We start from the raw sequence: 27,206 nt of genomic DNA on the forward strand, positions 1-27,206 counted from the left end.
TCTAAAATACAAAGTTAAAACAATATTCTATTGCTGTCAGTAGTAGCTTAAAGATAGTTATTAATTAGAGAAAAGCAAATAAATGTAAAGTGCTGTGGCAGCCATATTGGATTTATGCAAATGAGGAATACTTCTATGACGACAAAATATTTCCATCAACATTGAATAAACAAAAAAAGGCAAATAAGCCAAAAACCTTCATAACATATCATGTTAGTCAAATATTTTAGTAGGAACATTCTATCAGCACGTAGTTTGTAAACCTTATCTTGTTACATTCATGCAAATTAGGCACTGTTTACAGTTCTAGATTGTACTAAGCTTTTAGCATGTTGTTCTAAGACTTCTCTAAAATACAAAGTGAAAATATTATTCTGTTGCTGTCAGTAATAGCTTAAAAATAGTTATTAATTAGAGAAAAACAAAGAAAAGTGAAGTGTTGTGGCAGCCATATTGGATTTATGCAAATGAGGAATATTTCTATGACGACGAAATATTTCACTCAACATTGCTTGACCAAAAACGAGGCTAATAAGCCAACAAACCTGTATCAAAATCATGTTTGGCCAAATATTTTAAGTAGAAACCATTTATCAGCGACAATTTTATACCATGAGCCCCCTTACATTGATGCAAATTAGACAATGTTGCACCCCTTAGATTTTATTATACTTTTAGTATGTTATTTGTAGGACCTTTCGAAAATGCATGGTGAAGAAATAATTTCTGTTGCAATTAGTCCAAGGTTTACCCCTTTTTGGCTTAGATTGACTGGAGTAATAGACGTTCACGGCTTTGTGAGCAATGTCTGTTCGATCGACTAAGTAGAGGATGGCGTATGGTTTAAACAAACAGTCCGATTTACATAAAGTTCGATCTCCATCGACTCACCTGTCTTCATACACATATGCTGACGTAAGCGAAACTCAAAATACGGAAACATCTGAACTAAAAGCACACTCTGACACTCAAACCTTGAAGTGCAGCGTACGACATGAAAAACTCACTGCCTTAAAAATTCCCGCACCTGGACACACAAGAACTCCCAAGCAAAATAGAAAACACACAGCCTGAAAATTAACTCGTAATATATATATATATATATATATATATATATATATATATATATATATATATATATATATATATATATATATATATATAACTTGAGTGATACAACCTATACCACAGCAAGTTGTTTGGTCCGAACGTATTTTAATGAACGTGTGACGCAATATTTCGCTCCAAAACTAGAGCTTCCACTGTGTAACGGAAGATACAAAGATCGTATTGATAAATAAATGCTGTACACTAAAAAACTTGCTTTACAAAACTTGAAACTGTGGAATTGTTTGACAATGTCGATTGATTGAAAATGATATGTGATTTTGAGATAAAAGTACTCACCTTGCAGTCCGTCGCTCAAGGTCGGAATCTGGGCGTGCGGATATGTAGGTGAATGGCTATTTATACCTCAGGGAAATTGACTGAGAGGGCGCTGTTGGAACTTATTTGAATATCGGCGGATGTTTACGCAACAGGTGAAAGTGTATTGAGTTTCTGGATCCATAGTGATTCGATTTGTTTACGTAGCTTATCATCTGACTGATATATTAATTTTTCACTATCGCGGAAATTGTAATGTCGTTGGTGTCAAGCTGATCAGAGTTGAAATGATCATCATCCACTTTCCGAGGACTAAACGACACCAGTTTCAAAATTAGGCCTACAGGACACATAAATTGCAAATCAACAAGCGTGGTATATGGAATATATTGTGAACAATGCAGACACATAGTGTACGTGGACGAAACTGGAGACTCAATATACACTCGAATGCAAAATCACCTATCTATAATACGTGCAAAAAACAAACAGGATCCGGTACAGTTCATTTAAAGTCACCAAATCACCAAATAGCCGACTTCAAGTTAATTGGACTTGAAAAAACATGGAACAGTAAGTCATATAGACTAACACGAGAAACATTCTGGATAAAAAAACTAAACACCCATGGGAATAATGTATCAACCGAAGACAATAGACCATTGGGATCATGTGACATCACACGAAAGGACAGCAGAGTAATGAAATGGACAGGGCCTATGAAGCAGCCCAGCAAAGACTGGGCGAAACGTCTTGACCAGGAACAACTTCCGATTTACTACTATAAACAAAAAACTGCCAAATAAATAAATAAACATGTATATATATATATATATATATATATATATATATTATATATATATATATATATATATATATATATATATATATATATATATAGCGATGAACAACACTGGAAGCCATCTGTACATCAAAAGTTTACACACACACACACACACACACACACACACACACACACACACACACTATATATATATATTATACACTCGCATGCAAAATCACCTATCTATAATACGTGCAAAAAACAAACAGGATCCGGTACCAGTTCATTTTTAATTCACCAAATCACCAAATAGCCGACTTCAAGTTAATTGGACTTGAAAAAACATGGAACAGTAAGTCATATAGACTAATTGGACAAATGGACAAAATGACTAATATCCATAATGGAAAAATATTTCAAATAAAAGGGAATTATAATTGTAACACTGAGAATGTTATATACTGTATCTACTGTGATAAATGCATGTGTCAATATGTTGGACAAACCAAGAATAAAATCAGATATAGAATGGCTGGACACGGGAGTATGATTAAATCTAATAAGTCTGACCCTAATAATCCTGCAATGTTCGTGAGCCAACATTTTAATTCATCTAACCACTCCGTCAAAAATATGAAAGTTGTAATTCTTGAAAAGGTACACAAAGATGACAAATTCTCCAGAGATTTCACAGAGTCCAAGTGGATATTTCAACTCAACACAATGTATCCTCAGGGTTTGAACAGAGAGACACCACAAAAATTCTAGATGTGTAAGCAGATTTTAGAGCTCTTTCTTCATTTCATTTTGACGATTTTTAGTAGGCATCACTCTTTCAGCAGTATTCTTTTTTAGTTTTCTTTGTAACTGTTCTAGTTTGATGTATTGTAGAATTTCAGTTGTTACATAAGTGTCCTTGGATGTACGCTATTGTCCACGGTTCACAATTTCACCTGTTTGAGCTGTATTTTTAGAGTCGGATATTTTTAGTACGTCATTTCTGTGTGGTTTGCACTGCCACCTTTCCTACACTTTAGTATGCAAATGTCTTTCATGTATAAATAAGCTTGACGTTGTTTTGAAACAATACCCACACTTTGACCATTCGACTCCTGGGTTTGAAGGAAAGCGGAGCAGTTTTCTGCTCGGCTTTTTTGTAAGTTGGCGCCAATTTTTATTTTTAACTTTTACACGTTTTCCAGTCTCTGTATGATTCAATCTTTTTTAGCATGTGTATTTACTTTAAGTTTGTCGTTGTTATTTTATTTCAGATTGTTTTAACCTTGATAAAGTGGGATTACTCCCACGAAACGTCGGTGTAATAAATTTTATACATGAAGAGCTTGGTGTCCTGAGTTGGTGCGTCTTGACCTGCTTTGTTCTACATTATATATATATATATATATATATATATATATATATATATATATATATATATATATATATATATATATAATATATATATATATATATATATATACTTTATATTATATCATGCTACAAAGCGCTATTCGTGGTTGGACGAGAGCTCATTCACCGATGCTAAAATATTGTTTTAGCACTGATAACGGTGGTAAAACGGCCCCTAAACAAGCATTTTCGAAAATTGCCCAGTCGGTGCATTTGAACGTACATATCTAAACCATAGACCCTCGAGAAAAACCGAAATAGTCCGCTTTGTTTCAAAGACTGAAGACCAAATTTTGATACACAGATAAAGTGCGGGTGTGTAACTCAGCTCTTGGTGAAAATAAGTTCGGATCGATGATGAAAAACATCTCTTAAGCAGCATATTTGGGGTGTGATGCACAAAAAATTATAGGGCGATAGCGCACCGTGCACTTTGTTTTATATTGCGGGAGACGAGACGCGATGTATCCTACCGCTCTATAAAGCGAAGATAATATTCGTTCATACACAAATAAATTGACACTTCCTCACAGTAACTGTATGTCAGATATTCTTCACCAAAGTTTGAACTGTAACAAACCGGGGTGTCCTAACGATGTAGACCAAGAAGTTCAAAATAACAATGGGATGACTCCTGGTGACTGCGACGAAAGTTGACATCAAATGAAACGAGCATTGTCAGCGTCCAGCTCTTGCTGAACCAAGGGTAGCACAAGCTGCACAACTGTTCATCACAGTTACAGTCATCGCACGTCTGGATCATTTCAAACTGTTTGTTTTCTGGTACAATTAACGTCCAAATTATCCATCAAAAATAAGATCCTGTAACTTCACTGTTCCACCTCTGAATATCACGACGGTATGCGGTACAGAATGAGACGAATCTATTTTTAGTATGCCAAAAAAGGGCCAGGACGATTGTTCTCATGTAAATTTACGAAAAACTTCTTACTTCTTTCTTTTGATTTGAACTCTTGATCTGTTTTCTCTGTGTATTTTTTATAAGTATCGTGTTCGTGTTGCACGCAAATAAAATGCAATGTTGATGAACGTAATGCGCGTATTTATTGTAGGATACTGTGTACCATATAGCAAACAGCATAGCACTCGCCCATCGGCTCGTGCTATATGTCGCGCATTCGATTTATTTACGTAGCTTATCATCTGACTGATATATTAATTTTGCACTATCGCGGAAATTGTAATGTCGTTGGTGTCAAGCTGATCAGAGTTGAAATGATCATCATCCACTTTCCGAGGACTAAACGACACCAGTTTCAAATTAGGCCTACAGGACACATAAATTGCAAATCAACAAGCGTGGTATATGGAATATATTGTGAACAATGCAGACACATAGTGTACGTGGACGAAACTGGAGACACAATATACACTCGAATGCAAAATCACCTATCTATAATACGTGCAAAAAACAAACAGGATCCGGTACCAGTTCATTTTTAATTCACCAAATCACCAAATAGCAGACTTCAAATTAATTGGATCATTTCAAACTGTTTGTTTTCTGGTACAATTAACGTCCAAATTATCCATCAAAAATAAGATCCTGTAACTTCACTGTTCCACCTCTGAATATCACGACGGTATGCGGTACAGAATGAGACGAATCTATTTTTAGTATGCCAAAAAAGGGCCAGGACGATTGTTCTCATGTAAATTTACGAAAAACTTCTTACTTCTTTCTTTTGATTTGAACTCTTGATCTGTTTTCTCTGTGTATTTTTTATAAGTATCGTGTTCGTGTTGCACGCAAATAAAATGCAATGTTGATGAACGTAATGCGTATTTATTGTAGGATACTGTGTACCATATAGCAAAAAGTATAGCACTCGCCCATCGGCTCGTGCTTCTTCTCGAGCTATATGTCGCGCATTGTATCAAAATCTCCATAATACCCTCCTGCGGCTGGGGTTATTTCTTAATTTATATGACTTACTAACGTTGTGGGTCGTACATGGATAACGGAAAGAGTGAAATTTTACCGTCGACAGCTTTGCTCGCGTGTGGGCTTTTAACATGCAGGGCCCTTCCTCTATTATCAAAATCGTTAGATCCATCCTTCGGCATACTACTCATATATGGCCATGATAGACTGACTAAGAACGTTTATATAACTTTTCATTTCTCAGCTTTTATCTTATTTTGTCTATCTTTTAAACAAACATTTTATTTCTTATATATCCTTAAAAAACTTGGCACTCTGTATAAAATCAATCACTATATTGATTTTTTTGTCTCCCGATCTGAGATCCAAAACATACAACATGATTTGGTGCTTTATCCTAGACTGTGTTGTCGAAAGTTTGTTCATTATTAGTAACAGTCAGATATACATAACCATGACGTATTTCAATATTGCCTCGATCTGCAAGTCACAGGTATTGAAGAGTTGGCAATCAGATTTACTCGATCTTTAAATAGAGATACTTGTGCATGGTCTTTGCTCCTCTTAAGGTAAAGGGCGACGAATTCGGACGCGCACACGCTTTAGAACGTTTCTGCGCAGATTTAACTCCAGCCTGCCGCAAATGGGTTATTTTGTAGCGGATGTATTTAACATCACCTGTCATTGTTGAAATTGCGCTTTGACCTAATTTTTTGACCCAGTCTCTTAGAAATATATGTGACCTATAACCTTGTCATATTTTGACTCCCTAGGAAGCTGGTTTTTATTCAATATGAGCGAAATATTAACATTTCCTTCCCGTTTACATGGCGCATATTACCCATTCACATGGAGATATTATAAAAGGTAGCGTGGTGACACCGTTTTATTAAAAGTGTAAACTAAATGATATTATGTCAGCATTTTATTCGCCAAGTTTGGTCAAAATGACACCATTCAAAGCGACAGGAAGAAAGTTCGAAAATTTTGTAGTGACATAATTTCGATATCGTCATTTTGTTATCGATACTAATGTTAAAATTTCTTTACAAACATCACGAAATCTATACATTCGATAGATATGGATCTTAAGTCTTGTTATTTATTAAAATTAACTCATTTGCTAAGCGTTTTATAATTGCTTTCTTTAGTTTATTTGAATTATATCATTTTTATTTATTTCTAACGACGCCATTTTAACGTCCGTTTCCATGGATACGAGCGCGGTGACCCCCCATTTTTTATTTCATTTTTGCACTTGCACAGCTTCCAAGAATATTTGTGCAAAGTTTCAAGAAAATGACACCACAACTTAATTTTGACGTAGTTCGTAGTACTTCACCTTAAGATTCTGTTGTGTAAATTGGTGATGTGGCTTTATTTTTCAAGCAATTGTTCCTCAATTTCATTCGATAGCAATATCCATCATTTTAGCCAATTATTTATCAGGTAGCTTAAATACTGATTTGTCTTTTTCTTGAATCCTAGAAACAAGAGCCGCCATCTTTTGAATATGCAACATCGCGACAAGGTAAAAACATTTCGAAAATGTGTTAAGCTTTCCTTAACGTGAATCTGAGAAAACACATGTAAAATCAACCAATGAACCTACCAACTAATTAACCTACCAATCTATCAATCAATCAGTAAATCAATCAATCAATCAATCAATCAATCAATCAATCAATCAATCAATCAATCAAGCAAACCATCTATCTATCTATCTATCTATCTATCTATCTATCTATCTATCTATCTATCTATCTATCTATCTATCTATCTATCTATCTATCTATCTATCTATCTTTCTATCTGTCTGTCTGTCTAACTCTCTCTTTTTATCTGCTTGTCTACATTGCCATCTATTCGTCTCCCACTCTCTCTCCTTTATCATCTATTTACCTTGTATCTTTTAATGCATTTTATGAAGTTAATGAGAGCTTACCGACATTCATACAACCTCCAGTAGTCTAATCCTATTTAAATGACTACTCTCATAGGTTTCAGCATTGATCGTGAACGAAGGATGGGGTTCAGCATGTAGTGATGGAATTCCGTCGATCAATCGCATGATTGCCAGCATACTAAGCGACATTCAGATTGATAACATATATTCTACCGAGGTACGATATAACGAGAGGGAAGAGGAAGAAGCTGAACGGTTCAGAGTTCTATTTAAATACCCAGTACCAGAAGAGCGGAAATTAAAACAGTTACTACCTAATCGTTCGATTCCGGGCACAGTATATCTTTACTTGCACGACCACTTTTATCCAAATCTGCGGGAATTATCAAAAGATGTCAAATTCGTGTTTGGATACTCCTTATCAACAGCTGCCGAAGCGCGAAAGCTCAAGCAAGATATCTTTCGCGATGCAGAGCTGTATCTTATAAACGTGTGGAATCCAGATGGTACTACGTTCAATCCTGAAATTATCTCGTGCGATGACAAGGAGCTTGCATTGAGAACTCAGGAACTTTCAGAGTTGCATAGAGGGTCGCACGTACTATCTGTAGGCAAAAGCGCCTATCGCTACTTCGAACGTCCACATCGGATGTCTCAGTCCTACGAACACTACTGTATTCAACCAAACCTCGGGGGTGTCTCAAATAGTTACAAAGAACTAGAAAAAGACTCAACATTTGAAATGATTTCTCTTCTACAACCCAATGACTTAAATTTGAAAGATCTCAAGTCAATAGTTCACGAATTGGAATATGTCACGAAAACTTACTGTGACAAATTGAGGATCGAGATGAAAGTTATCGGCAATGTCAGCGAATCAGAAAAAGAAATACTGACAACACTTTCGAATTCCGCGATCAGGCTTTTTCCTAAATACTGCGAAACTCAAAGTGAACTGGAGGACGCGCTACTCGGCTGCCATTTGGTACTTGCAAACACAAATGCTCAAATTACAGATCCGTCGGTTTCGTTAGCGCTATCGCTAGGTGTTCCACTTTTGCTACCGGTCAGTGAAGACTTCGAGTATATGATTGAGAAGTATCTCAAGCAATACAAGCACCATTTAATGGTAGATATAAACGACAAGGCCACGCTTCACGAAAAGTTGAAGGAGAAAATTGTTTCGTATCACCTTGCCGTTTCAACCGCTAAAGAGATCAGTGACCACATTTCTAAAGAACGTCTTACCATTGACACTTGTGTCGAAGTTCGCAAAGAATTGGAAAAGCAGCTTCGTCGTATTACCCGTGTCGGTCGACCAAAGCAAGGTAATTTATTAGCCTTCCTTAAATGCGTTGTAAATATTTTTGACGGTGTCACTTGTAAACATGACGACTAACAATATCATGACACACACATATAGACGAAAGGCACGTAGAAACACAATAATAACAAACAAACAGTCAGACAATCAAGCAGAGTGACATACAGACACATCCATTTGTCTTTAGCTGTCAAAAGCTGGATTGTACAGTCGCACATGGGCGCAAAAGAAAAACACCTTGTCCGTAAACACAAAATACATCTAAATCGAGATTGCTTTCATATGACAACAATAATCATAACCACGAAAGCCTTCTACGAAAAATTTCGTTCGTCCAGTCGAAAGACATACCATTGTTTATAATTGTCGAATAATAGCTGCAGGGCAGTGAAGAGGCAAGAAATCGAATGTTGTCGGCCAGACATGACCTTACCAAGTATTCATAGAAAGGGAGCTCACCATTTGTTGTTTGCATATTAGATCGGCACGGGTAGGTAATTCTGCTGGGCTATTCATATACGTTCACATTCCAGAGGAGTTCGCCTCAGAGTGAAGGCCGCTCTGGCTAAAATTGTGAGCACTAAGGTCATGCATTGGCCGGTCTACTGCATATCTTGTCTCAAAGGTGGCTTCAGAGAAAACGCAAATTTTAGAGCAGACCCAAACTTTTGTGTGAACGGTTTAGAACGGCCCTGCACCCATTCCCCTAGAGCGATGTGGACGACTGACTTAGAGGACGTACATTCAATATTGTGTGAACTCGGACCAATTTCTCTTATGTTACCACAATCCATCGGCGGCTAGCAGACCAAGTAATATATACATCGAGTTTGTATTCTCCAAACTTTTTAAGGGAGTAAACAGACATACCTTTCATTGACTTTGTGTAGATTTGATGATTAGAAATGTGCTTCAAAATTTAATTAAATATGGCAGCCTAGCTTTAAGGAAATCAAGTGAATCACATGACCAGTGCTTTGTTACTCCCATACTTCAGTCAAACTTTAAAGAGCCAGATAGCATATCGCTGCAAGCAACTCTATGGCAGTTGAAATACTATCGTCAGCAGACGAGGTATTCACATTTTGCACGTTGTCAAAGGATTTGCTGCTCATCTACATATGACCTTACAGCCAATTGATGAGTACACCCATTTGCCTGTAGTGATTGTGAACGTGTCGATTCTAAAATCACAAAAAACTTAATATGATGACAGGGTTTACTGGTCACTAGATATCACTTTTTGTTAGTTTTAACAACTATATCCTATGTATTACACCTTGTAAAGTATCACATCAGACAAATACAAATCATGATGTATGGGATAAAAGATACAAAGTGAACCCTATTTCATATCAGAATGCATAGAGATAATCTTATTGTTACTTCATAACTATCCATTCATATGCTGTATACCGATTTTAACATCTTTACACGATTTACTCCGCTTAGGTCAAACCTCTTTTGCTTTATTGTTCAATAATACAGACGTTTATAAAAATATTCTTAACTTGCTACGTGCTGCGACTAAACAAAAGCAAGACTTAAGGGACATATAACGTGAATTGCATGAGCATGTAATTATCAATATTATTTGTTGACTGGTCCCTTTACAAGTTTATGCAACAATCTTCATCGCATTGTGACGCCAAATTTATATGATTTAATGGCAACAACATGATACGTGTAACACTTATCTTGTCACTCTGGTATGGTATAAACTGCAACAAAACGAAGCACTATTTGTTTTACAGCGGTTGGCGGTGAATATTCGCCGAGTGGAAGTACACATTCTGAAGAGATAGAATCTGATGGCAAGTCAGGTGAGTTGAATTCGCGGAGCTTGAGGTTTAATCTAATGGCGATGAAATTTTAATATCACTTGATAAATATATAAATTATTCGGCCATGAGTAATTGTCAATAATAATGTTGCGTTAATGCAACTTGTTTTTTAATGTATTTCGAGCAACATTTGAAGGGAGGGTTAAAAGGTGTTAGCAACTTCTCTCGGGGTATGTTTATTATAACCTTTCTCGTGTTTTAGTTAAAGCTACTGTTATTCAACTTTCATATGCTTTAGTCATTGTAATTGCTAAAAGAAATCGCAATGAAAATCAATTATGCTTGGTTCTTATAAAGACAACTGTTCAATATCATGCCGTCTACACAGTTGCCGTAGCAGTAGCAGAGACCACGACTGATGATGGAACTAAAGAGGGGGAAGATGCATCGGTGGCAAGCAGACCAAGTAAGATACATGGACTTTGTATTCTCCTATTTTCCCGCGTTCATTTAGTTAAAGCTACTGTTATTAAGATTTATATATCCCTTAAGAGCAGATAAACCGAGGATATAATTCACATTTGTCAGATACTTTACGTTACGTACTCCAGTAACTAACATTGCTACAATCAATCCAATAAAAGTTACTTTAAATCAAGTATACTTGGCTCTTATAAAGACAACTGTACTATATCAATTCTGTCTACACAGTTGCTGTAGCAGAGACCACGACTGACGATGAAACTAAAAAGGGGGAAGATACATTGGTGGCAAGCAGACTAAGTAAGATATATGGACTTTGTATTCTCCTATTTTCATAAGTGTGTAAACAGACATACCTATCATTAACTTTGTGTTGATTTCCTGACGACGAATTAGCTTCAGAATCTATTTCAATATTTCAGTTTCGCTTTTCGGGAAACAAGTGAACCACATGACCAGTGCTTTGTTACTCCAATACTTCAGTCATACTTACTGAGACTAATAAATTATCGCCGCATTGAACTCTATAACAATTGATATAGCATCATTGCTTGTCATAATATCATTGCCGGTCGTATACATATAACTTTACAGCCAATTATACACATTTAACATGATATATGCATCCCATGCCATTCCTTGTAATCATTAAGAACGCGTCGGTTATGAAATCACAAAACTTAATACTTGCCGTGACTTAAAAAAAAAATCAAGATTCAGGGGCATATAATTTGAACTTCATGAGCTTATTATCATCATTATTTGTTTACTGGTCCCTTTACAAGTTTATACAATAATCTTCACCTCATTGTGACGTCAAATTTATATGATTTAATGGAAACACCATGATATGTATGATAATTATCTTGTCACTCTAGCATGGTATATACTGCAACAAAACGTAACACTATTTGTTTTACAGCGGTCGGCAGTGAACGTTCGCCAAGTGGAAGTATACATTCTGAAGAGATAGCATCTGATAGCAAGTCAGGTGATTTGAATTTCCAATGATATGGATGTCTGCTTGTTGACTTTATCTTCTAATCTGATTGCAATGAAATAATATTGCATATGATTTTTTGACTTGGGTTATGTCACCAATAATGATACGGGCATGCAACTTGGTTTTTAATGTATTTCGAGCAACATTTGAAGGGAGGGTTAAAAGGTGTTAGCAACTTCTCTGGGGGTATGTTTATTATAACCTTTCTCGTGTTTTAGTTAAAGCTACTGTTATTCAACTTTCATATGCTTCAGTCATTGTAATTACTAAAAGCAATCGCAATGAAAGTTACTTCAAATCAATTATACTTGGTTCTTATAAAGACAACTGTTCAATATCATGTTGTCTACATAGTTGCCGTAGCAGTAGCTGAGACCACGACTGACGATGAAACTAAAAAGAGGGAAGATGCATTGGTGGCAGGCAGACCAAGTAAGTCACATTGAGTTTGTATTCTCCTATTTCCATAAGATTGGAAACAGACATACCTATCATTAACTTTGTGTTGATTCCTGACGAGGAATTAGCTTCGGAATTTATTCCAATGTTTCAGCTTAACTTTTCGGGAAAACAAGTGAACCACATGACCAGTGCTTTGTTATTCTCATACTTCAGTCATAATTGAATGAGACCAATACCATGTCGCTGCAAGCAATGCTACGGCCATTGAAATAATATCATTGCCAGACGAGCTATACACATTTTGCACGTAATCAAAATATTTGCTACTCGTCTACATGTGATCTTTACAGCAAATGGCACATAATTTACACAATAATTCGATTGCACGCATTTCCTTGTAGAGACTATGAACGTGCAGATTCTAAAAGCAATTAAAGTTAATATGATACCGTTTTACCCCTAGGCATTACTTTTCACTGACTTTAACTCTTTCATCCTATATATTACCCATTGGAAAGTTTCACATAAGCACGGACATCGTCATGTATGCGATAGAGAGAATAATTATACCCTATTTCATATCGTGATGCATACCGATAGTCTTATTGTTACTTCATAACCATCCATTGGATATGATCTAACCCACTATAACATCTACATTTGATTCACTCCGCTTGGATCAAACCTCTGGTTACTTTACTGTTCAAAAATACAGACGCTGTATAAAGTATTCTTAAGTTGCTACTTGCCGTGACGAAACAAACAAAAAAAACGTAGAGGCATACAACTTGAACTGCATGAGCTTATTATCATCATTGTTTGTTTACTGGTCCCTTTACAAGTTTATACAATAATCTTCACCGCATTGTGACGCCAAATTTATGTGATTTTTTGGCAACAACATGACACTTGCAACACTTATCTTGTCACTTTAGTATGGTATAAACTGCAACAAACGAAGCACTATTTGTTTTACAGCGGTTGGTGGTGAACGTTCGCCCAGTGGAAGTACACATTCTGAAGAGGTAGAATCTGATAGCAAGTCGGGTGAGTTGAATTCCAAATGGATGTCTGTTCGTTGAGTTTGACTTCTCATCTGATGGCGATGAAATAATATTATCATTTGATATAACATTCTTCTGCCATGGTTTATTGTCACGAATAATAATACGGGCATGCAACTTGTTTTTTATGTATTTCGAGCAACATTTGAAGTTATGGTTAAAATGTGTTATCAATTTCTCTTGGGGTATGCTTTTTATAACCTTTCTTGTGTTTTAGTAAAAGCTACTGTTATTAAGCTTTCAGTATGCTTTAGTTATTGTAATTGCTAAAAAGCAATCGTAGTGAAAGTTACTTCAAATCAATTATACTTGGTTCTTATAAAGACAACTGTACAATATCATGTCGTCCAGTTGCCGTAGCAGTAGCAGAGACCACGACTGATGATGGAACTAAAGAGGGGGAAAATGCATCGGTGGCAGGCAGACCAAGTAAGATACACGGAGTTTGCATTCTACTATTTCCATAAGGTTGGAAACAGACATACTTATCATTAACTTTGTGCTGATTCCTTGATGAGGAATTAGCTTCGGAATTCATTTCAATATTTTAGCTTCGTTTTCGGGAAGACAAGTGAACCACATGACCAGTGTTTTGTTACCCCAATACTTCAGTAATACTTGAATGAAACCAATACCATATCGCTGCAAGTAACTCTATGGCGAATAAAACAAATAACGTTACCCGGCGAGTTATGCTCAATTTCAACGCCATCTAAAGATTTGCTGCTCATATGCATGCAATCTTTACAGCTGATGATACACATTGAACGTGATATTTCGATTACTAGCATTTACTGTAAAGATTATGAACTTGTAGATTCTAAAATCACAAAATCTATAGCGTTTTTCCTAGTTAGTAGGCGTTAATTTTAGTAGTTTTTAACTCTTATACCCCATATAATACACCTTAGACAGTGCTAAATAAGTTACGAAAATCATCATTGAAATAATACAAGATAAGAAGTAAATCTATTTGACATCATGATACATACGGATTATCTTAAGGTTCCTTCATAACCCTACATTCATATAATCTATACCACGTATAACAACATTTTGATTTGTTTTTCTCCGCTAAAGTCAGACCACTTGTTGCTTTTCTGTTCAAAAATACAGAGGTTGTATATAGAAAAATATGATAGGAAACTTTAAGGTAAATGCTTTCTGCAGATGTCTCCCCGATACACTGATTAACACAATTCTAATAGCCTTTTTGGCTCTGACCTCGGCAAGTGGTTTACGTGCAAGAATACAACCCTTCTTCAATTTCGATTATACATATGACGAGATACCCTGATATCGCAATGTAATCCAGATGTGTTTTATCCTACTTATCATAAGTACTAAAACGATATGCCTCCTTTAAACAAAACCAAGGACATAAAAATAATGTAACAATAAAATCTGCCAGACAGTGAGATGCAGTGATACAACCGTTCACTCATTTTAGACATACATATCCTTTGATACTCTCACAGTATATGCAATTGTAACCATTTAAAACTCCAATAACACTAACCGAAAGTTTTGTGTTTAAAACAGTAGCTGGTGGTGAAAGTTCCCCCATAGTAAGCATTGATCCTGAACAGATGACGTATGCTAGCATAACAGGTAAATTAGACTTTTGTTTTACATGTTCTGTAGACCAGGGCCTTTCAGGTATACGAAATAATTGCATATTTTGTCCATCTTTCTCTTGTAACAACCATACTTGAAATTCAGTTTGGAAATTTTGTCTTCCTAGCCTGCCCGTACTATACTCAATGATACTTTCCAAAAATAAGGAAGACTCAATTTATTTAAGACAGTGCAATAAGTTTTTCATGAAGTTATGTTCCAAGTTCAATAACATGAAAACGTCTTCGGGAACAATGCACATTATAAAAGTTGAGACAAGATTTCTTTAATGCTCATGTTGACAATTATGTACTCTTCTACATACTGTCGGCCATGCTGTCCCAGCGGAACTTCGTGTAGCGAGTGGTATCCCAGAACCTGGTGGTACAATGTCTATGGTATCTCACAGTCTGTACAACACCAGCGCCGAGATGCTATCTGCAGAACACAAAAATACTATACAGGTACTCAAAGATAATGACCCCGACATTGAAGTAAGCGATCCCGAAGAGGGGAGCATCAGGTACAACATTAAATGTAAAACATCGAAAGCCCTGCAAGGTTTGTGGCAACGCTATCAAAGTGGTAAACTTCGTGAATCAGTGGAGAAGGTCTTGATAACACCAGATGTGTTAAGTAAAGTTCACGCTGTTTGCATCACGATGAGGGTTATCATCGATTACAATGAGTACGAAGAAGCTCTTCACATATTGACATCGCGGGAAAACATATCAGGTGAATACTACCACAAATATAGTAGACACATTTCCCCCTTCAAATTTTGCACTATTTTAATGCATCAATACCACCGAATTCCAAATTATTTTAATACTGTGCCAAATAATCACAGTCATATGTAAATGAGAATGTCATTTGTCATTGTTTGTCATTGTGTTTTATAATATTTCGACATTTACTGTCATTATTTACATTCAAGTTGTAAATGGATGAATGGCGCGAACCTCATAGTCCGATCCTTAATGGACATGTTTTATTGATTGGTGATTTTGCAATGTAAAATAAAACTATGCTCGGCAGTACTCTGATACATGCTGAACACCAACTGCGAATAGGATGTACCGTGGCTAAAATCACTGGAGTGTTGAAGTTACGAATGACGGATCTTCCGAACTACTTATTCGGTGGCTATCAGGATGTAAACGTCTTTAGGATGTCTCACAGACCAGTCCACATTTAATGTACATATCGTATGGGGCATACACGTCACAAAACTTGTTGCATATAGTAAGCGTCCATTTTTTGATGTGAACAATATGACTATGTAACGTTCTAGTCAGTAAATTTGTGAGATATTTGAAGGAGCATTATCTTGAACACCTATGTCGTTGAATATTTTATATGCCATTATTTGAAACAAAAGTGCTATTTTAATATGATCTGAGCACAAGGAATAAGGAAAAAGGCTTCAAAATGTACCCATGAACGTTGTTGAATGGTAAATAAAAGTTCTGGAGTTTGCATGAAATTCACAGGTAGAATACCCATACCAAGTAACCAGTATATTCACACGTGGTCACTTATGGCGTTATCTGAATAATCTCTTTACCACGTACAGTACAATAACTCAGTCAGTGCCATAATATATTTTATCTTCCAACAAATGCAGGAAATGATATATCAACTGAAACAGATGTTGCCGTAAGTGAAAAGAAAGAAAAGGAATTGGAACAGAAAAATATCACTGACTGTTCGAAAAAGACTAGGCAGGAGCTACTGCAGGAAGACAGCAAGGAGGATCTGGGCTTTGAAATGGAAAATTTGAGCGCCCAGCTTGAAATCAGCGAAAATCAGGACGAGCAGTTGGTTATGAAACAGGTGCAAAAGAAAGAGACCGAAATGGAAAAGATGAGGGCCAGGCTAGAATCCAGCAAAGCTGAGAATGTTCGGCTGGTTATGGAACATGCGCTTCAGAATGAATCCAAAATGGATATGAGCATTGAAATGGACAATCTGAGGGCAAGGATTGAGCAGCTTGAGAAACGTGACAGAGAATGCGACAACCTGAAGTCGATGTTAACATCTATAGAAGGTAATATGTGGATATATTACTGTCTGCATAGGGAACAAATTGTGGAAATACTATTTTTTCACACAGGCTATGTTTGTGTCGCATTCTCGTATTGCTAGGTAATACTGATATGGACCCGTCTGTTACATGTTAAAACGTGATATTTTTATCTCCTTTGAGCTAGGCATACACGTGGGTATGTAAACATGTACGTATATTACAGCTGATTACACAGAAGTCATCATTACATTCCAAGATGTCATCTGTTTTAATATTGTATTTTATTTTCTCAATTGTTCGGCACTTATATAAAAGCGCGTTTTATTTATTTCAAACAAATAGATGCACTGAAAAATTGTGTTGTACGAGTGACACTTTTCATTCTTCACGATCGAATGTATTTTCCGTGTCATCAACGCCTATGAATAGTAAGGTCGGTAGACAGAGAATCATGACAGATTGATGAGTCTACAGTTAATGATTTTTAATATGCAGACGGGGAAATACAATTCCGCCCAGGGACCACCGAAACTGCAAGTACCAGAAAATGTTTTACGTAACTCTGTACTTTTGAAATGACATTGCGTCCTAAGAAAGTTACCACACAGAGGTGAAAAATCCCATGGATACTTAAAGGTTGAACATGGCCTTTTCAGATAATCGTGTCACATTCCAAACAATAAAATGTGAAATTTTACGAAAATATTGTAAACCCAATCCTTTCCGAACTTCATTGTCCCGTACCTATTGCTGAATTCACCGAAATCCCGGGAATTAAGTGTGTTCTTACCCTCTTATGCGATGGTATTGATATTGTGTTCAAGTCGCCTGACGAAAATCTCTTCTAAGAAAGTCTAGAGTACCAACATCTTCGGAAGGGTCATTTCATTGTTGTTTTAGTGAACACAGTCTACGTTCCACTGGCAGCATAGCTCATTTATTGAGTCTTACTATCTTTTGCATCATCTCATAAGCGTAAATCAAGTTAATGTGTGCCCTACATACTTGCTTGTCATACGTCAAATGCCCCCAGACAGTGATGACTCTATAATTTTCAGTTTTATGTAGCACGATTAACTAAAGTACATGGAATATACGCCTCATAGTATTTCTGCAACAGAGCATTGCTTCATTATGATTGCTTCGAGCATATCTTGCAAGCTTATTTGGCCATGATAGGTTTCCAATGGTGACAAAACTCTAGCGTAACAAATGAAGGTATTACATGTTGCAGCATTATTTGGTGGTGCCAAAGAGGGATAAATTCATGTAATATTTAGTGGCAACTTAACGGTCACATTAACATGTTTGAAACTACATGAAAGTAAATACTATCTTGAAACTTTTCCAAATTAAGCGTAAGGATTTGTTCGGGTGGTTCTGTCTGTAGCTAGGTGACTTGGTGCCGTACGCCGTGCAGTCGAAGCCGATCAAAGATTTGCTGTATTTTTTTTCAGAATCGGGCACAATTGTGGTCCCGGGAAGGAAGACGGCCGATTCAACCATCCGAGCGGAATAGCAATTGATGAAAATGGTGACTTGATCATTGCTGACAAGAGCAATCGAAGGGTGCAAATAATGGGTTGGAACAACGAATGCAAATGTAAGAATGTTTTGAGAAATACAAAGGGTGGTTCAGACCACGTGACGTTGCTGTGTCTTCTGATGGTATCTACTTATCAACTGATCATGGGAAAATGCAAGTTTTGGCTTTTGATAAGAATAATGAGGTTATAACCTCATTTGGTGGAGACATAGACCCTTATGGCATTACGATGTCTAAGGATGGCTATGTACTGGTCAACGACCGTGGTAATCACTGTGTGAAAAAATACACAAAAGACGGCAAATTTTTAACAAGTTTTGGATCTCATGGTAAAAGTAAAGGCCAATTCGATTTCCCATGGTCAGTCGTCGTCAATAGTAAGAATCAAATATTAGTATCAGATCAAAACAACCATCGCGTACAATTACTCAACTCTGAAGGAGAATATATTAAGTCACTAGGTTCGAAAGGGTCTGGGCCGGGTCACTTAAATACTCCCTACGGCATTGACGTTGATGGGGATGATAACGTCTATGTCTGTGATTATGGAATAGAAGAATTGTTCAGTTTTCATCAGACGGCGAATTCCTTCAGAATATTGGTGAAGGAAGGGTTGGCCCGAGGTATGTTGCCGTAAGGACTGACACAAATCCGTTGAGAGTAGCTGTAAGTGATTGGGAACCGCATTGCGTCAAAGTCTTCTATGTAACGAAGCGAATGTGAATGAGGCAAAAGCGACCAAGATAAGGAGAGGGGTTACCTTAAATGTTTGACTCTCGAGATGTATCGCAATATAGTGATATGGCAAAGGTGTTCGCTGTTTATTAAGTGTACATGTATAAAGATAGTGGAGATCTGCAAATATATCAATATAGGAAACTAATTACTTAGGGCCTTATCACTCCTTATTTTTACTATAAAGACTTCTAGAGTTTCAGTTATGTGTTCCTGAGATGAATATAAAGCTAAAGATATGTATTCTTCTGGCGACAGAAAAACAAGCTAATTAGGAATTATTCCTGTTAAGCAGTGGCAATAATTGAAATCGACTTTTAATTAAATGATTTTGTACACCTCCTTTGATGTAAAATGAACGCTTAGCCCCATGGGAAAGTATATATACTTTCGACATAGCTGTACTAGCAAATTTTCATACAATGGCAGTTTTAGAATATTTTGCCTTTTAATTGTTGTTGTTGTTGTTGTTGTTGTTGTTGTTTTTGTTGTTGTTGTTGTTGAATTCCAAACCTTGAATACATTTCTTGCAACTTCTTAATGTATATTTAGAAACAAAACAGCTCTAGATCTGTGATGAGACATGTCAACAAGATTGTTGGATAACATGAGTTTGCGTCTGTTTTTGACTGAGGATTGTATTTTATGTGCTATCCATTTCAAATTTGTGTAATAACTGTTGCGTAAATGTATCTTCCCACGGCTGTAGCTTGCTGTAATTAATATTTCAATCAGAACTGACGAAAGGTATTGTTGATGTTACCTGTACCTTTGAATCCAAACACTGAATAAATAATTCAAATAAATATCTCGATATGGATCGGCTTCATGTTTACATACTGAAATATCGGTGCTAATCCATAAACATATATTTTACAATTTTTCTGTTTCTAACCATTTCGCATTCTTGCCTTTCACACCTGAAGTATTCTATGTAATGAAGCGAATGTGAATGAGGCAAAAGCGACCAAGATAAGGAGAGGGGTTACCTTAAATGTTTGACTCTCGAGATGTATCGCAATATAGTGATATGGCAAAGGTGTTCGCTGTTTATTAAGTGTACATGTATAAAGATAGTGGAGATCTGCAAATATATCAATATAGGAAACTAATTACTTAGGGCCTTATCACTCCTTATTTTACTATAAAGACTTCTAGAGTTTCAGTTATGTGTTCCTGAGATGAATATAAAGCTAAAGATATGTATTCTTCTGGCGACAGAAAAACAAGCTAATTAGGAATTATTCCTGTTAAGCAGTGGCAATAATTGAAATCGACTTTTAATTAAATGATTTTGTACACCTCCTTTCAGTGGCAGCATACGTTTAGGCGACTCTCTCACCTATTTTCTTTAAAGCAAGTGCGTTATTTCACAAAATATCACTTGTTTTACAAACAAGATCGAATTCGATAAAAAAATTACTGAGCATTAAATGTTTTTATAAGCCTGCATCAATGATCAAAATGTTATCAAGTCTTCTCATACGTAGAGGCGCTTTTGGTATTGGTAATAAGCTAAAAAAACTTATGATTGGATGTTAATTGGAATCAGGGGTTCACCTTCATAAATAGTGAAGGCCTTGTAACATATCGTATATAAAAACTAAATCCCCAAATCCTATTGACTTAGATAATATTATTCTCCACCATTCATCACCGTGTAAGACAAGCATGTTGAGTGCACAGTATAACCCATAAATGTCAGCATCACTTTACATATAGTAGTCTTCAAATCATCACTTAATTGCTGTAAACCATTAAAGTGAAATAGTTTTGTTGGCTAAGATTATTTAACACAACAAATTTTATTTCACTTCACATCACAAAACTGAAATTATTGACGGTAATTTGAGCTCCGAAGTGAAAAAGTTGAAATTTGCTCAATTTTTATAAACGAAACTTTCAACTATTCTCTCTCATCAAACAAAATGTTCAAAAATATGAATTGTATTATATCATGCTACCATGCACCATTCTGATTGGACGAGAGCACTGGTGCTAAAATACTGTTTTAGCACTGATAGCGGTGGTATTAAAACGGACCCCTAAACCAGCATGTTTCGAAAATTGCCCGGTCGGTGCATTTGAACTGACCTATCTAAACCATAGACCCTCGAGAAAAACCGAAACAGTCCACTTTGTTTCAAAGACCTAAGGGCGAACTTTGATACACAGATAAAGTGTGGGTAAGTAACTCACGTCTTGGTGTAAATAAGTTGGAATACATGATAAAAGACATCTCTGAAGCAGCACATTTGGGATGTGATACACACAAATATTAGGGCGACATAGCGCACCGTGAACTATGCTTGATGTTGCGGGGAGTCGAGACGCGATATATCCTACGACGATAAATATTAAAGACTATAAGTAGTATGGCTTTAATAGATCTAGTACTCATATTCATGCCCAAGAAATTTCGGGGGTGTTGGTATTCTTGTGAAAAATATTTTACTCAATGAATACTTGGTTTCAGTTTATGACGAAGAATATGATGGGATTTTAACACTAAACTTTCAACATAGGTTTTCTGATTATACATTTGTTGTTATTCATGCTATTTACCGCCTGAAAACTCACCATGGGGACGAGATGCGTCTAGTGTTTTTGCACATATTCTTGGTAAACTGTACTCAACGGATGATATTGACGTTGTCATCTTGTGCGGGGATCTCAATGCCCGTATTGGAAATTCGCATGATAATATTGTTGGCATGGATAACGTACCAGACAGACAGATGTTGGACAAAGTTGTAAACCAGCATGGTCGGTCATTCATCGAGTTCCTAATTGATTCTAAAATGTGCGTTTTGAATGGGAAGGCAGATCATTTAATGATAATTACACGTCGATATCCACCAGAGGTAAGGCCACAGTGGACTATTTTGCTGTGTCACATGACTGTCTTCATGAATGTGTAAATTTTAGAGTCAAAACTACGTCTCAAGTTATAGATGAGAACAATCTAGTACCCTTGTTAGGCAATCGATGTAGACAGCCTGATCATCCCGCCATTATATTTGATTTTATTCCAAGGTCGAATTGTGCACGTCATCTTTACGATGTTCATGAGCGTGTCACGAGTAATGGTAAATTTGGACAAAAAGGTACAAACTTGGTGATATTCCTACATCATTTATGGGTTCTGAAATTACCAGACGTTTATTGATGGGTATCATTGACAATATTACAACTTGTCGTGAAAATCAACAGTGTGTTGATGGCATTTACTCAGAACTATGTAGTTGTATTGTCAAAGAAATGGATACCTTGTTGCCATCTCGACATTTTATTGGACGAACTAAAAAGATATCGGCATACTAAATCTTATTGGAATGATGAGCGTAATACCCTCTGGAAATCCATGCATGAAAAAAAACAGTTGTTCTTGTCTCGTCGATTAGGCAACTCCCGTTTCAAAAAAGAATTGCCTCGTGCCTTCAAACGTGCCCAGTATAAGTTTGATAAAAAAATCACGGCATTATGAACGTTGTTGGAGAAATGGTACAATTGCCGAAATGAGAATGTCTCCACAAAAGACCCTAAAATGTTCTGGAACCATATTCAAAACTTAGCCCCCCCCCAAAAAAAAAAAAAAAAAAATTAAAGAAATCAATTTTGATGGAGGTGTATAATGAAAATGGTGAAATCATAACAGATCCGAATAGAGTGCTAGATTCTTGGCGTCAACAGTTCTCACCTTTATATGAGGACAAAATTTCCCAAGATTTCAATACTGGGTTTCATGATCAAGTAAAAACACATAAGATATTGATGGAACAAAATATGTCTGGTCCGACTTATCTGCCAAATCAAGAACTCAACAGAAATATTATTTACGACGAAATAGACAAGGCTGTAAAAAGAGCAAAAAGTGGTAAAAGTGCTGGCATAGATGGTATTCCGTATGAGGTTTTGAAAAATAAACACACATCACTTCTTGGTCTTTTGGCCAGAGGTCCATATATCTTTCTTTCATGAATTTGACTTTGTTTGTACCGTCTATTTACTGTCTGTTCTGTGCTGTTTTGTGTCTATGTTTAAAACTATTGTCTTACAAATTTTGACCTAGTGTTATTGGATTATGGATTGGTATGATTGCGATTATATTACACAATAGAGGTCCTGGTACATTTGTTCAATTACATTTTGACACTGGTATCATGCCATCACTTGGAAAACGGCTGTTATTATTTCCATACCTAAAGATACATCATCTGACCCACGTATACCTCTAAATTATCGAGGCATCAGTCTGCAAAGTACTATCTCGAAATTGTACAGCTCGTTTTTGAATTGTAGACTTTAAATTATTTAGAATGTAATGAAATTTTAGCAGAGGAATAGAATGGATTTAGAAAGGATAGGTCTTGTCAAGACCATATTTATGTTCTGACTACCATCATTCGCAATAGAATGAATGAGAATCTACCAACGTTTGCTTCATTTCTTGATCTACGTAAGGCTTTTGATTTTGTAGATCGGGATTGTTTACTTTACAAGTTATTGATGAATGGTATATATGGTAAAATGTATTCCTCCATAAAAGCAATTTATAGCGATACAAATGCAGATATAAGTCTCAATGGTAACCTATCGGCTACATTTCACACAACTACAGGTGTTAGACAAGGAGATAATTTATCACCAACTCTTTTTTCTTTGTTTATTAATGATTTGGTTAGTGATTTACAAACTTTAGATTGTGGGATAAAGATTGGTGGATCAAATTACTATATGCTACTCTTTGCTGATGATATTATTTGTTTTCAGATTCAGAAATGAACTTGCAAAAGATGCTTGATCAGTTTAATGTCTGGTGTAAAAATTGGCGCCTGACAGCGAACGCACTTAAATCTAAAGTTGTTCACTTTGTAGAAAAAATAGAAGTCGTAGCGAGTTTCAATTTCACATTGGAAATGTCAATTTAGATTTTGTTACACAATATAAATATCTTGGAGTTTTATTTAATGAGCACCTTGATTTCTCTGTACCAGCAGCAGCTCTTGCCGAATCGGCAATTAGGGCCCTTGGTGAAGTTATATCGAAATTAAGATTTTTAAGTAATAAGGGATTTAAAGGGATAATAGCTGTAACTTTTGACCATTTTTTCCGCCCGACCACATGATAAAACCAAGCTAGATTATATCTATCCCTTCCTAATTGTCGATTGACAAGGAAATAAGTCGAAACTAACACCCGGTTGTGAATAACGAACGGTTAATAAAAACGAAGTTCGCGGCGCTTGTGTTTACAAAATGTTAGGCGATCACGTGGTATGGAACACTAGGAGTGATGATATCACTAGCCACGCGAGAGCGGGATTTTAAACGTTATCACTGTAACAATGGAGACGGAGAGCGTCGTAATTAATGCATATTCATATCCAATTACGAACATGTGTATCTGTTTTGATTGTGATGGACGTCCACTGTTCGTTTGAATCTGGAATGCTATTTGTTCGAACTCTTTTTTTCTGTTGCTTGAGTATGAAACGTTTCAAGTGGTGATGCATTAGGTCAGAGTAAAAAAGAGGTAATTTAGGCCCGGCATTAGCCGTCCCGGCATCGGCAGACCGGGTGCATCGCCCGAGCCAGCGCCAGGGCCCGAAAACGACTGTCACCGCGTCAAAAAGCCCGACACGTCGAGCATTTTTCCACCAACTTCCGTTACCTAGTGCATTCATAATTCGGTCAGTTTGCTTTGTCATTTATCGGCGAACAAGTCAACTAGTTCAATGCAAAGGTGACGATGCGATGCTATACTTCAAGTTAACGGGATTGGGAACGGCTTACACTCGGGCCAGCGGACACCAGTTGTGTAGGTACGTTCACCATCCCTCCAGGGACGGTGGTACGTTTGCACGTTGACCACATGATCCTCAGGAATTACTGCTGAAATCACTATGCATTCAAAACGTAAAAACAAAGACCCTGCCGCCAGCACGTCTGATTCTCTGGATTTACTTACTGGTTTACTAGACTTGGTTCAAGTGCTTGATTTGTGAACGTGTGAGTTGGGTGAACGCTTGGAATGCGATGATTTGTGTTTGTTTTCATGTGAAACGTGTGAGTACTATTATGTGAACGCGTTGAGTGGGGAGTGGCTATGCAGGGGACTTTCACCCGGCACAAACTAACTCACTACTGCTATAGCTGCACAGACTAAATAAAAACACGTTCGATCGCTACGAAAATCTGACCTTGGCTGCCAAATTTTACACGAGGAACTTTTGCAAATGATTTATTTTTTGAAAATACACCGACTTGAACAAGTCTCAGGTTTACCTTCGTCCTGTGACACCCTCAACGGAGATCATTTAGGAATGGGAAGGAAATCTTGCCCGAGTTACAGGATTTGATTGTCGTGCATGGAAATCTTACTGCGTGGTGGGGATAAAGTTATGGCGATTTTCTCGACACTCAGAGAGGTTGCGAAAAGCTTCGTTTCAGCTTGCTGTGGGTCCATAGCTGTGTTTTTTTCGGACGGGATAGGCCCTATGTGACTTTTACGTGCTTGTTTTGACTTTTACGTTTTTAACCCCGCTACCACAGCGGGGTTCATAACATAAAAGTCAAAAACCAGCGTGTAAAAGTCAGAAATCCTGTCCGAAAACACACAGCTATGGACCCACAGCCACGTTTCAGCGATCATGGATTACGAAATGTATGGCAACGCTTTGTATCGTGTGAAGCATTAGATAAGCTTATCTCTCAAAGAAAAAAGACGAATTACATGGGGCATGGCGATGACGAATATGGCGATAGTGCAGAAGATGTCTCAACCAGTGCCGTCGTACGAGGTGTGAGAAGCCGATGGTCAGTTGGGGAATGGACTTTTAAAAAAACTAACACCAGTAGCCTACGAAAAATTCACCGATGAGAATATATTTTGATGAATATGTGATTTTTTTTCTGAACAACACCCAAACACAATTCGGTTCTTTGACTTCCAGTACTTGCATATTCACAAAGTCCTAGTCAATGTTTTCGAGCCATGCTTCTAGTTACTTGGCCATGCTTCTAGTTATTATTTATACTTTGTATACCTTGTATACTTATATTTTGGAATTGGCAATAAAGTAAAGTTATTTCTCCCGGCGCGTATCGATATTCTGTTCGGGTAAGCTTAAATCCTAGCTGTTCATCGTCGCACAATTTTACAATTTTTCCAAAGATGAACGACAGAATGGCCGCGGCCGCGCCAGTCGACAGGACCACAATATCTGAACAACGTCTGAGAAATGGGTTGATCTTGAAATTTTGAGGTCAAAATTGGAATTGCTTTGGCGGTGAACTTCGCTATTTCGCGCCACGATCTTTTGAGTTTGACGGGTTGATATTTTCACTTGACAAGTTGATTGACAGCTGGGAATATCTTGCGGTAAGACGCGCTCGCGGCTGGGCCTTTGTTTTGATGTGACGTTTTGAACACATCAGTGATTTCAGCAGTATCTTTTGAGCAAAATTTTGGTGGTACTTGTAGTTGAGTCATTACATTTGCTAACTCTGGTTACGTTTCCTAAATATCAAACCAATAAATTTTAACATGCCACGTTGTTTCTTCGACAGCGACCACAACAAGTACAGTGAGCAGTGACAGTTCGCGAGCTCGGGCGCGGGGCCCGGGTCACACCATCAATGATCGTTCAGTGTAGCCCACAGCCGTCGACGTCCGCGATGTGTACGGGCTGTTTTATCTGCTTATTTTCCGAAAGTGTTTGCATTTTGGCTAATCACTCTGAAAGGCGCTTTCGTCAGTATTGGCTATTTCAGTCTATTTTTAAATGCATGTTTATTGTTTGTTTGTTTTTATGGGGGATTCTTA

At 36.9% G+C, this 27,206-nt stretch overlaps 1 protein-coding gene across 1 annotated transcript in view; it reads left to right on the forward strand.

The window, feature by feature from the left end:
• LOC139130101 (serine-rich adhesin for platelets-like) overlaps positions 1 to 20,199 on the forward strand; it is a 34,840-nt gene extending 14,641 nt beyond the window's left edge. Inside the window, exons 4-16 of the mRNA XM_070695821.1 lie at positions 6,975 to 7,017; positions 7,487 to 8,720; positions 10,471 to 10,539; positions 10,889 to 10,966; positions 11,212 to 11,283; positions 11,906 to 11,974; positions 12,341 to 12,418; positions 13,367 to 13,435; positions 13,804 to 13,881; positions 14,995 to 15,063; positions 15,415 to 15,804; positions 16,697 to 17,119; positions 18,556 to 20,199. Of these exons, the coding sequence (XP_070551922.1) occupies positions 7,000 to 7,017; positions 7,487 to 8,720; positions 10,471 to 10,539; positions 10,889 to 10,966; positions 11,212 to 11,283; positions 11,906 to 11,974; positions 12,341 to 12,418; positions 13,367 to 13,435; positions 13,804 to 13,881; positions 14,995 to 15,063; positions 15,415 to 15,804; positions 16,697 to 17,119; positions 18,556 to 18,617 (2,709 nt within the window). The 5' untranslated portion in view covers positions 6,975 to 6,999 and the 3' untranslated portion in view covers positions 18,618 to 20,199. The remainder of the gene's footprint in view (positions 1 to 6,974; positions 7,018 to 7,486; positions 8,721 to 10,470; positions 10,540 to 10,888; positions 10,967 to 11,211; positions 11,284 to 11,905; positions 11,975 to 12,340; positions 12,419 to 13,366; positions 13,436 to 13,803; positions 13,882 to 14,994; positions 15,064 to 15,414; positions 15,805 to 16,696; positions 17,120 to 18,555) is intronic.
• The last annotated feature ends 7,007 nt before the right edge of the window (positions 20,200 to 27,206 follow it).

This window comes from Ptychodera flava, chromosome 3 (genome assembly GCF_041260155.1).
Source record: "Ptychodera flava strain L36383 chromosome 3, AS_Pfla_20210202, whole genome shotgun sequence".
In the NCBI taxonomy this organism is placed as follows: Eukaryota; Metazoa; Hemichordata; class Enteropneusta; family Ptychoderidae; genus Ptychodera; species Ptychodera flava.